We start from the raw sequence: 12,711 nt of genomic DNA on the forward strand, positions 1-12,711 counted from the left end.
ACTGTGCCTAGCCCAGCTGGGTTCTGCACTCTGGACGCAGAGTGTGAGAGAAGCCAGGGACTTCCCAGGGTTGGACTGGCAGGGAGAAGGCACAAGCTGCCTCTCTCAGTTTACTGTCTCTTTAAACACTGAGCTGGGGGTCCAGCAGCAGAAATGGGAACAGACTTTCTCAGCTGCGCCCCAAGGCAGGGTCGGATGCCTTGGCGCGAAGCCCCCAGTCTCCAGTCACAGGAGAATTTGGGTGGAGATGGCTCTCCTATTTATAGGAGTCTGGGATAACAGACTCCATCACTACTGCGCCTAGCCGAGCCAGGCTCTGCTCTCTGGGCACAGAGCGCGGGCACCTGGAGAAGCCAGGGACTTCCCAGGATTGGACTGGCAGGGCGAAGGCTCAAGCTGCCACTCTCCGCGTACTGTCTTTTAAAACACAGAGTTGGGAGTCCAGCGGCAGAAGTGGAAACAGGCTCTTTCTCAGCTGCACCCCAAGATGGGGTCAGAACCCTTGGTGCGGGGCTCCCAATCTCCAGTTGCAGGAGAGTTTGGGTGGAAATGCCTCTCCCATTTATGTTTTGGAGAAACAGACTCCTTCACAACAGCACCTAGCTGAGCCGGGCTCTGCTTTCTGGAGGCAGAGCGTGGGCGCCTGGAGAAGCCAGGGACTTCCCATGATCGGACTGGTGGGGCGATGGCACGAGCCACCACTCTCGAGTCTCTGTCTCTTTAAATGCAGAGTTGGGGGTCTAGTGGCAGAGATGGGAACATTATCTCAGCTCTGTCCCAAGGTGGGGTAGGGCCCTTGGTGTGAAATGCTGGTTCCAAGTCAGGGGAGGGTGTGGATGGAAGTGCCTCTCCCGTTTATATTTTGGAGAAACAGCCTCCTCCCTCGCGACTGCACCTTGCGGAGCCAGTCTCTGTTCTCTGGACAGGAGCGCGAGCACCTGGAGAAGCTAGTGACCACCTAAGATCATGTATCCTGTACCTCAAGTCCCTCCCCTCTGCCCCTCCAAACATAGAGTCCAAGCCAACCGCAGTAATGGGAAGATGGGGGTGGTGTTGGAGGAGCAGGGGGACTTCCCCCAACTCACGGAGGGCCCGCGGTTCAAGGAACCTAGCTTTGGGCTCTCTGTCCACTCTGCGCTGGTCAAAACCTCATCTATATCTACGGTTGAATCCTCCTTTCGGGTCTACTCCTCTCAACACAGACCTGGGAGCGTCCTGCCATGCAAGGCCAGAGTGAGCCCTTGCTCCAGCCAAGCAGGGGAGCATCTACTGAACTCTGCTGAACCCTCTTCCACCTAAAACTGCCTAAGCTGCGAGCTAAGGAGAGTTTACGATGTTCCCTGATCCAAACTCTCCATTCAGCTCTGCCCGGCACCACACTTTCCACCAGCTTCAGGCACTTCCCAGCCCACGTGGGTGTGGAGCTTGGTGGATGGTGGGGGGTCTCACAGCGCCAGGTAGGGCTGATGCTGCAGCCGACTGGCTGCTGGCGAAACCTTGCCTTGCTCCCTCCTTGCTGTATCTTTCTGACTCCCCTGGTTTAGCCAAAGAATATCCGATTCACCTTTGGTTTCGGCTGAGGACTCTCTTATAATCGTTATAAAATACAAATATATCAGTGTAAAAGTGGGTAAAGTATAAAAACAGGCAAAGAAAGAATGAAAAACTACAAATAAAAATCAATAAAATGAATATTAATAGAATGATTTTGTTATTTGAATGAGATCTTATTAAATGAAAACAGGGGCTGGCATTCCCTGCCAGTGGATGTGTGCTGAGGAAAGTGTTATAGGTCTTTATGACACGACCAAAGGGATGTGTAAGGAAGGTAATTATACAACTGTGGATTACCAAGCTGACCTCATTACTTTCTTTCCCCCAAATGTTACTAACTTTATGCACTATAGGAAAGCTATAGGAAAATGGAGGAAACCAACAACAACAGCTCTGAAGAAGGATTTCTTCTCCTTGGATTTTCAGATCAGCCCCAGCTAGAGAGGTTCCTTTTTGTCATCATTTTGCACCTTTACATCTTAAGCCTTTTGGGAAACACTGCCATCATACTGGCGTCTTACCTGGACCCCAAACTCCACACGCCAATGTATTTCTTCCTCAGCAACCTCTCCTGTGTGGACATCTGCTTTGCCACCAGCGTTGCCCCCCCACTGCTGGTTACCATGAACATGGAAGACAAGACCGTGAGCTATGGCGGATGCGTGGCCCAGCTCTACGTGGCCATGGGGCTGGGGTCGTCTGAGTGCATTCTCCTGGCAGTCATGGCTTATGACCGCTATGCTGCTGTCTGCCGGCCCCTGCATTACACAGCCATCATGCACCCTAGGCTCTGTGCATCCCTGGCCAGCGCAGCGTGGCTCAGTGGCCTCGTCACCTCCCTAATTCAGTGTTCCCTTACTGTACAGCTGCCTCTTTGTGGTCATCGCAAACTGGACCACATTTTCTGTGAGGTGCCAGTGCTCATCAAACTGGCCTGTGTGGACACAACTCTCAACGAAGCAGAACTCTTTGTGGCCAGTGTAGTCTTTCTAATTGTCCCTATGTCACTCATCTTAGGTTCCTACGGCTTTATAACCCAAGCCGTGCTAAGAATCAAATCAGCTACAGGCCGCCAGAAGGCTTTTGGGACATGTTCCTCTCACCTGGTGGTCGTCATCATTTTCTATGGGACCATCATCTTCATGTACCTGCAACCAGCCAGAAGTAGCTCCAAAAACCAGGGGAAGTTTGTTTCTCTTTTCTATACCATAGTCACTCCACTTTTAAACCCCATTATCTACACTCTGAGAAACAAAGACGTGAAAGGGGCCTTGAGGGTGCTGATGGTGGGCCGCACCACAGGGACCGACCGAAGACCCAGAGCTCCCTGAGGAGCTAAGTGTCTGGGGGCACAAGGGCGCTTCGCTCTTCCCACACGCCCGTCTCGCAGATCCCAAGGCTCTACGCTCTGTCTACAGAAACCCTGTGTCCTCCTCCCACCATGCTGTCAATGCTCACATGTTCCTTATTTCTATCTGGTGTGCTGGTCTGCCTGGAAAACTTCTGCTTATTTTTAAAAGGTCAGCTAAAATGTTACCTGCACTCTCCAGGTGTATTAAAACACCATTATTCTCAACCTCTGTGCAAAATTATTTGTCTCATAATATGTTCCTGCAACACATGATACATAAAACTATGTCTATATTTTCACATGCAGTATATTATATGAATTATATGAATAAGCAAAGCAATTTATATATAATTTGCTGTGGAAAAATATATGATCATTTCCCACAATATGTCAGTTTTACCCAGAGAATGGGCCCATCTCACTGTATTAGCTTATTTACAACATGAGAAATACAAACACAATTCAGAGTTGTGATATTTTGGTTGCATAGAATTGTGGAATGAAAATAATGACTATAACATTAACATGTTATCTCTGGCCGATGCCCAAAGTCTCTAACTTGGAGCAGTCAAGCTGAGCATTTCTTGGACGCTGTGCTCCTAGGACAGGGCTGTCAGTAATAGGTCTTAAGTAACTGCTGGGGAGGCATCTGCAATTGCAACTGCAGTTACTAAAGGTATCAGTAAGCAAGCTTGCATTAAGCACATCAATTCACATATTGTTTAGATTACTTCTTCTTTTCATTGAGCTGTTTAAAAGCTGAGTAAAAGTGCCGTATACTAAAATGTAAGTGTTTTAGCATGTTTATAGACAATTCATAGGATCTACCAAAAGGTAATTGCTTCTGGTTTTAACCTCTGAAGAAGAGAGAGTTACTTATGTAATTTCATATCCTAAAATTAGAAATATAAAGCCCACACACAATCTCATGTTAAGGATCATAATTATATATTTAGTTTCCAAAACAGAGAAAAACCAGAGCTCTCTGGCAGCACCTTAGCAGTAACTGTGTTCTTATATTCGACCAAACTCTTAACTCCTGATTCACCAACCCCAGCCCGCCTCAATCTTTGTCCGTCTCAGTTCCTGTCTCCCTCCCTCTCCCCCCCAAAATTGAACTTCATCAATTTGTCAGCCTCAAGTATTTTAGAACTGTGCAATTGTAGAGAAAAAGTGATTTAGTCTGTAATCTTCACTTTATTTATTTATTTATTTATTTATTTATTTATTTATTTATTTATTTATTTTTTGAGACAGAGTCTCGCTTTGTTGCCCAGGCTAGAGTGAGTGCCGTGGCGTTAGCCTAGCTCACAGCAACCTCAAACTCCTGGGCTCAAGCAATCCTGCTGCCTCAGCCTCCCGAGTAGCTGGGACTACAGGCATGCGCCACCATGCCTGGCTAATTTTATATATATATTAGTTGGCCAATTAATTTCTTTCTATTTATAGTAGAGACGGGGTCTCGCTCTTGCTCAGGCTGGTTTCGAACTCCTGACCTCGAGCAATCCGCCCGCCTCAGCCTCCCAGAGTGCTAGGATTACAGGCGTGAGCCACCGCGCCCGGCTTTATTTAATACTTCATCTTCTTACAATATCTATAAGAGAAAAAAAGAAGCCCAAAAACATTCATGGAAAGGAAAATACAGACAGAGTCAGGGATGTGTGGATGTCAAGTGATTTTGACTTACAATGACAGAAAAGAAAACTGAGTCTCATCCATAATTTACCTTTGTGTGAGAATATGTTAGCCTGTCTACAAGTATTAAGGACAAAGTTTGAACCTGTCTGTGCTTCCAATGCCTGTATTGAAGGCAAAATGTCTGCACACATAAGAAAAAAAAGCATAAGGAGAATTTACTGAATGATTCAGGAGTGCCCCCTCCAAATATATCCTGTTCAATTTACACTTCTTTTTAAATTTCAGAATATTATGGCGGTACAAACATTTTGGTTACATATAATGCCTTTGCCTCACCCAAGCCAGGGCTACAAGCATGCCCTTCCCCCATACACTGTGCTCTGCACCCATTAGTTGTGAGTTTACTCACCCCCACCACCTGACCAACGCCCAGTGAGTATTACTACTATGTGAGCACCTTAGTGTTGATCAGTTAGTACCAATTTGACGGCGAGTACATGTGGTGCTTGTTTTTCCATTCTTGTGATGCTTCACTTCAAAGGATGGGCTCCAGCTCTATCCAGGATAATCTAAGAGGTGCTAGTTTACCATTGATTTTTTTAGTTAAGTAGAACTCCATAGTATACATATACCACATTTTATTAATCCACTCACGTATTGATGGGCACTTGGGTTGTTTCCACATCTTTGCAATTGGGAATTGTGCTGCTATAAATAAACATTTCAGTGTGGATGTCTTTTTTATAGAATCTTTTTTTCCTTTGAGTAAATACCTAGCAGTGGAATTGCTGGATCAAATAGTAGTTCTACTTATAGCTCTTTGAGGTATCTCCATATTGCTTTCCACAGAGGTTACACTAGTTTGCAGTCCCACCAGCAGTGTAGGAGTGTTCCTCCTTCTCCACATCCACACTAACATTTACTGTTTGGGGACTTTTTTATAACGGCCATTCTCACAGGAGTTAAGTGATATCTCATTGTGGTTTTGATTTGCATTTCCCTGATGACTAGAGATGCTGAGCATGTTTCATATGTTTATTGGCCATTGGTCTGTCTTCTTTTGAAAAGTTTCTGTTCTTGTCTTTTTCCCACTTTTTAATGGGGTTGTTTTAGTTTTTCTTGTTGAAATCAACAAGAGTTCTATATATATTCCAGTTATCAGCCCTTTATCAGATGTACAGCATGTGAATATTTTCTCCCATTCTGCAGGTTGTGTATTTGCTGTAATGATAGTTTCCTTGGTTGTGCAGAAGCTTTTTAATTTGATCAGGTTCCACTTATTTATTTTTGTTGCTGTCATTATTTTATTTAAATTATGGTGTTTAAAAAAACTGTTTTAATATATCTTAGTCTGAAATTAGTTAAATTAGTAAAAAAAATTGCTTATATGTTTTGCCAAATGCAGGTTTAAATTTTTATGTAATACATTTTGTCAATTTTAACACCTAAATGGGTACATATCATGTGAAGATTTTTTTCAGATATCTTTTTGCACTTAATTAATTAATTAGTTAATTTATTTTTTGCTGTGTGTGTGGGGGGGATGGTTTAGGGTTTTGTTTTGTTTTGTTTAGGTTCATCCAGGGCCTCAAATTATGCAGTAAGCTGCTTTTCTTGAATGGAACCTAAGCTCCTCTCACCATGTGCTGGCCCGCTAGAGTGTCTCCTCTTCATTTAGTAAATCTGTGTCCTTATTCATACTGAGAGGACTGACGTCAAAGCCAACGTCTCCCTAGTAACTAGATGCTCTATTGGTTGTTGAAGTATTTGTGTTACTTTGTGCTTCAAACCAATACCTGGGATGACTCTCTAGCTGAGCTGTTTTTTGGTTGGTATTTGTAAGAAAACTCAGCTGGGCACCATGGCTCCAGCTTGTAATCCCAGAACTTTGGGAGGCTGAGGCTGGAGCAAGAGTATCACTTGAGGCCAGAAGTTTGAAACCAGCCTGAGCAACATAGAAAAACCCCATCTCTACATAAAATAAAAACAAATCAGCCAGGTGTGGTGGTGCAGACCTGTAGTCCCAGCTATGCAGGAGACTGAGCCAGTAGGATCTGTACCACTCATCTCTCACAGAAATCAACTCAGGATGGATAACAGACTTAAACCTAAGGCATGAAACCATAAGAATTCTAGAAGAAAATGTTGTAAAAACTCTTATAGACATTGGCCTAGGCAAAGAATTTATGAAGAAGACTCCAAAAGCAATCACGGCAACAACAAAAATAAATAAATGAGACCTGATCAAATTTTAAAACTTCTGCACAGCCAAGGAAACTATTACGAGAGCAAACAGACAACCTACAGAATGGGAGAAAATATCCACATGCTGTACATCTGATAAAGGGCTGATAACTGGAATCTATTTAGAACTCAGGAAAATCAGCAAGAAAAAAATCAATCCTATCAAAAAGTGAGGAAAGAGCACGAACAGAAACTTTTCAAACGAAGACAGAATAATGGCCAACAAACATATAAAATATCAGTTATCTCCAGTGAGATTGGCCTTTATCTAAAGGTCCCCAAACAATAAATGCTGGCATGGATGTGGAGAGACAGGCACACTCTTACACTGCTGGCGGGACTGAAACCTAGTGCAACTTCTGTGGAAAACAATATAGAGAAACCTCTAAGAGATACAAGTAGATCTACCATTTGATCCAGCAATCCCATTACTGGGCATTTACCCAAAAGAAAAAAAAATTCTATAAAAAAGACACCTGCAGGCAAAGTTTATAGCAGTGCAATTCACAATTGCAAAGAGGTAGAAACAGCCCAAGTGCCCACCAATACATGAGTGGATTAATAAAATGTGGTATATGTATACCATGGAGTTCTACTCAGCCACAAAAAACAATGGTGATCCAGCACCTCTTATATTATCCTGGATAGAGCTGGAGCCCATTCTACTAAGTGAAGTGTCCCAAGAATGGAAAAACAAGCACCACATGCACTCACCATCAAACTGGTTTTAATTAACTGATGAACACTTAAGTGCACATATGGTAATCACATTCATCAGGTGTCAGGCAGATGGGAGGTGGGAGGAGGGGATGGATGTATTCACACCTAGTCAGTGTGGTGCGCACCCTCTGGGGGATGGACACACTTGACGCTCGGACTCAGGTGGGGAAAGGCAACGTACTAACCTAAACAACATTGGTACCCCCATAATATGCTGAAATTTTAAAAAATGTAAAAAAAGAGAATTAGCTTTGGCTAAATGTTTATAGAGAATCAATGTTTAGGTCACTGGATGTCTGTGTGGGAAATTATTAAGGAAATAATATAGAAAAGAGCATAAAATAGTTAATAGAAAAATAACTATAGACTTACTTTTAAAAACAGGTTCTGCCTAAACTAATGTTAAAATTTACATGAAAGGCAAAACAACAGAAAGTAATTTTTAAAAGGAATAAAAATGTATAACTCCCACTACTTAATCTTAAGACTTACTATAAAGCTACAGAAATCAAAACAATATGAGTTTGGCCAACAAATAGACATATAGATCAATGCAACAAAATAGAGTCAAGAAATGGACCCACAAAAATACAGTTATTTTTTACAAAAAGCAAAGGCAATTCATTGAAGAAGGGACTATCTTTTCAACAACAGTTGTTAAAAATTGGACAGTAGTATGCAAAAAATGAACTTAAACACATACTTCACATCATGAACATGAACTGAAACATGAACTGAACACAGCATGAGCTGAAAATAGATCATATACCTAAATATTAAAACTTAACACTATCATTCAGCTAAAGAATATATTAAAAAATATTTGCGAATCTGGTTGTTTAAAAAGTACTTAGAAAAACTATCAAAAGAGTAACATACATGGGAATATTTTGCTAAATTGAACTTCATCCAAATTAGAAATTTTATTCTCTAAAAAACCCTGAAAAATAAGCCAAGTATTGGGAATAATATTTAAAAATTATGTATCTCACAGATTTCTTATATACCAAATATTTAAAGAAGTCTCAAACTTCAGCAATAACAGCAGAGATGATCTAATTAAATATGGGCAAAACATTTGAACAGATACTTCATCAAAAAGTACTTGTGATACTTTACCGCATAAAGTTCACAAACAAGCACAGAAAAATCCTCAACGTCATTAGTCATTAGGGAAATGGAAATTGAAACCACGACGAGATATCAATATACATATTCAAATGAATAAAACAAAAGATTAAAAACAGAAAATACAAAGTGCTGACAAGAATGTGGAAAAACTCAAACTCATAGAGTAGATTGCTGCTTAGAATGCAAAACATTGCAAATAGTGTGGAAATCAATTAATTCATTTATTGGAGCATAGATTTGGAATAAGACTTGGCTATTACATTCCCTGGTGCTTGCCCAGGAGAAATGAAAATTTATACTGAAGGAACCTTCTCCCCCAGCTCCAGAATTCTTGTAAAGAAAATGAGAGTAGGGTGAGCAACCATCTCCTCCACCTTCTGAGTCATTTCCTGAACATTCAACTTCAGTTTCATCCCACCCACATCGAGGAAGACCAGAACAGCTGAGAGATCTGGAGACAGCTGGGACAAGAAGGATGGCAGCGGTCAGTGTCGGTGCCCAGTGGTGTCTGCACAGGACTCTCACGGCCCTCTCCACTGTGGACCTCAGCAGCCCTTCCAGGCACTACCCACACCTCAGCTTTCACTGCCAAGGGTCCCTCAGTGTTTGCCACTGGAGACCGCAGCAGCTTGCTCCGCAGCGGACTCCAGGAGCTGTGGCTGCCACAGACACCCAAGCCAGGGACCCAGCACAGCTGCCGTGCAGGTGCCACAAAGGGCCTTGGCTCACACTGCCCTCACTGCTGGGTGCTGGGCCTTGGTTAACCCCTGTGGCCTTGCATACATGTTGCTGGGCCCAGCCCCCTCAGCTGCACTTGCCAAGCAGTTGGCTTCAATCTGTTTGCTCAGCACTTGCTGCTGCGCTTGCGTCTACCGCTGGCCCTGCAGCCATGCCTACATGCCACAACCCTGGTCCATGCAGCTGTGTACAGGCACCTGTGCAACATTACCAGCCCTCACCCTGCACTGCATGCATACTTGCTGTAGCCCCATTGCCAAAATATATTGATTAGCCTGCAATGATCCTCATGGGCCTGCCCCACCATCAAGCTTGCACCTGCAGCTGGATCCTGTAGCCACATTCATGCATGTTGCCAGCTTGGCCCCCACAGATGCACACACACAAACATGCAGATGGGCTGATTCCTATTGTCGGCCCTCAGCTGGTGCCTGCACATTGCGTATCAGCAGTCCTGATTTCTGTAGCCATGCGCGTGCACAAACCAGCCCCCACCCCCATGCCACATTCTTAGTAAATCCCAGCCCTTGCCCTGGGCCCTGGCTCTTGCCACCGTGTACTTGCCCACAGTTAGCCCCTGCCCCAGTCCATGCGCCTGCAGGCATCCTTGCAGCAGACTGTGTGCACACCGCCAGCCCCAGCCCCCACCACTGCCTGGCCCAGTCCTCTGTCCCTGGACCTGGAGGCACTCCCAAGGACCTGAACAGTACCCCCACCACCACAATTAAGGCCCTCCCACAGCTAATGCCACTTTGATTTAATCATTTCATGATGTATACACATTTAATATATCAAAACACTATATTGTACATCATAAGTACATACAAATACATAGAATTATGACTTGTCAATTACACCAAAATTTCAAAAAAATAAATTTGAAAATTTTTATTTCTGTGAAAATAAAGTGAAATATGGAATAGTCACATAGTTATAAAATCTGACTAATGAACTATGTAAGAACACATAATTTTATATTATTAGAAGTGAAATTATGGACATAACTTCAGATTCTACATATTCAGAAATCCAGAGTAGAATGGACCATTTACTATTAACTTAACAATTTTTAAAGTAGATTGAATTATTCTAAAAATAATACTAGCAACAAGAATATAGAATCCAATAGCACATGAAAATAAAAATTAAAAAGTATATGTACCCCAGAAATGTAATCTAACATGGAAACATTAATTTCAATTTATTCCACATATTAAGACAGTATGGAGTTGTGGAAAACATTATGGATTCTCTAACCAAAGCTCCTGAGATCAATTCTTGTTTGTAACAGTTTCAGCTATGTGAATGTGGCATATTCCTGACCTCGAACTCAATTTTCCTAAGTGTGAAATTTGAGTGAAATAAACAAAACCAACATCATAGTGCTACTGTATGGATTGAATTGTTATAAATATGGATATAGACATATAAAATATTTAGGCCAGTGTCTAAGAATAAAACCAATACTATAAACTTATCAGTTTTTATTATTACAATAATTATTACAACAGTTCAAAGGAGAAAAAGCGACATTTTCAATAGATGCGCTGATGAAAGATCATTTAATATCCTGACAGATATATACAAATAGCTACGAGTGAAGGAAAAATGTCCTTAAAATAATAGACAAAAATCTACAACACACTCTCTTGTCCTGTGTAACCATCCTGCTTCTTGTAAGCTCTCTTTTGTTGATTAGCTATGTCAGGCACTGAAACCTGGAGCGCACGTGTGTGCCTGGCGACAAGTCCGTCGTGCCGGAGCGCAGGGCTGCAGGCTCCGGATAAGGCGCTTGGATGAGTGATGGCACAGGAGGTTGCAGTTATGCAACTCTGAAATAGTTCATGAATGTACTTTTTTATGTTTGCTTTTTGAAGAAACATTTCTATCTAAATACAGTAGCGTCAATATTCTCTTTGTCATAAAGTACTGTCGGGTTTTTTAGTGTTTTGTGACAGATCTTCTACAGTAAAGACCAGGAAGCCCTACTTTTGCAGAAGATGTATCTCCCAAATCCTCTCAACATAGCTGTTTTATCTCATTGTTTCTCAGGCAACACAAGATGGGATTCAGGAAAGGAGGCAAAACCGTGCATGCCAGCGCCATCACCAAGTCCTGCCCGACGACGGGTCTCTGCGGTTGGTCCAAGGCTGTGAGGAGCGCGGTGGGGGGGAGGAGCCCAGGGGCAGGGGGAGGAGCGCGGTGGGGGGGAGGAGCATGGTGGGGGAGAGGAACACAGTGGGGGGGAGGAGCTGGGGGCAATGGGAGGAGCGCGGTGGGGGGGAGGAGCGCGGGGGTGCGGGGGTAGGGGGAGGAGTGCAGTGGGGGGAGGAGCGCGGGGGCAGGGGAGGAGCGTGGTGGGGGGATGAGTTCGGTGGGGGGAGGAGCTCGGTGGGGGAGGAGTGCGGTAGGGGGAGGAGCTTGGGGGCAATGGGAGGAGGGCGGTGGGGGGGAGGAGCGCGGGGGCAGGGGAGGAGCGTGGTGGGGGAGGAGCGCGGTAGGGGGAGGAGCTGGGGCAATGGGAGGAGCGCAGTGGGGGGGAGGAGCATGGGGGCAGGGGGAGGAGCGTGGTAGGCGGAGGAGCGCGGTGGGGGGGAGGAGTGTAGTGGGGGAGAGGAGGGTGGGGGAGGAGTGCGGAGGCAGGGGAGGAGCGAAGTGGGGGGAGGAGCGTGAGGGCAGGGGAAGGGAGGAGGGCGGTGGGGGGGAATAGTGTGGGGGGGATGAGGAGCACGGCACTGGGGGGAGGAGCGCAGAGGGGAGCGTGGTGCTGGGGGGAGGAGTGCGGCAGTGGGAGGAGGAGCGTGGCTGTGGGGAGAGGAGTACGGAGTAGGGGGGAGTGTGGCAAGGGCGGAGCATAGCGGCTGGTAGGAGCGCAGGGGGGGAGGAACGCGATGGGGAGGAGCACGGGGCGGGGGGGAGGAGCACGGGGCGGGGGGGAGGAGTGCAGTGGGGGGAGCGTGGTGGTGGTAAGGAGGAGTGCGGTGGGGGGAGCGTGGTGGTGGTAAGGAGGAGTGCGGTGGGGGGAGCGTGGTGGTGGTGGTAAGGAGGAGTGCGGTGGGGGGAGCGCGGGGCATGGGGAAGGACTGCGGTGGGGGGAGCGTGGTGCTAAGGAGGAGTGCAGTGGGGAGGAGCACGGGACGGGGGGGGGGGGGGAGGAGTGCGGTGGGGGGAGCGTGGTGGTAGTAAGGAGGAGTGCAGTGGGGAGGAGCGCGGGGCACGGGGAAGGAGTGCGGTGGGGGGAGCGTGGTGGTAAGGAGGAGGCGGGGGTGGGGCGGGCCCAGGGCGGGTGAGGGAGGCCAGCGGGGCTGGCCCAGGGCGCCTCGGGAAGGGAGGCC

The 12,711-nt window shown here is 45.5% G+C and overlaps 1 protein-coding gene across 1 annotated transcript; it reads left to right on the forward strand.

Annotated features, from left to right (window-relative positions):
• The first annotated feature begins 1,922 nt into the window (after positions 1–1,922).
• On the forward strand, positions 1,923–2,885 carry OR2G6 (olfactory receptor family 2 subfamily G member 6). Its single transcript, XM_012754523.2, has one exon. It carries the CDS (start codon positions 1,923–1,925, stop codon positions 2,883–2,885), a length of 963 nt encoding a protein of 320 aa, XP_012609977.2.
• Positions 2,886–12,711: the final 9,826 nt, after the last annotated feature.

Source organism: Microcebus murinus, chromosome 13 (assembly GCF_040939455.1).
Source record: "Microcebus murinus isolate Inina chromosome 13, M.murinus_Inina_mat1.0, whole genome shotgun sequence".
In the NCBI taxonomy this organism is placed as follows: domain Eukaryota; kingdom Metazoa; phylum Chordata; class Mammalia; order Primates; family Cheirogaleidae; genus Microcebus; species Microcebus murinus.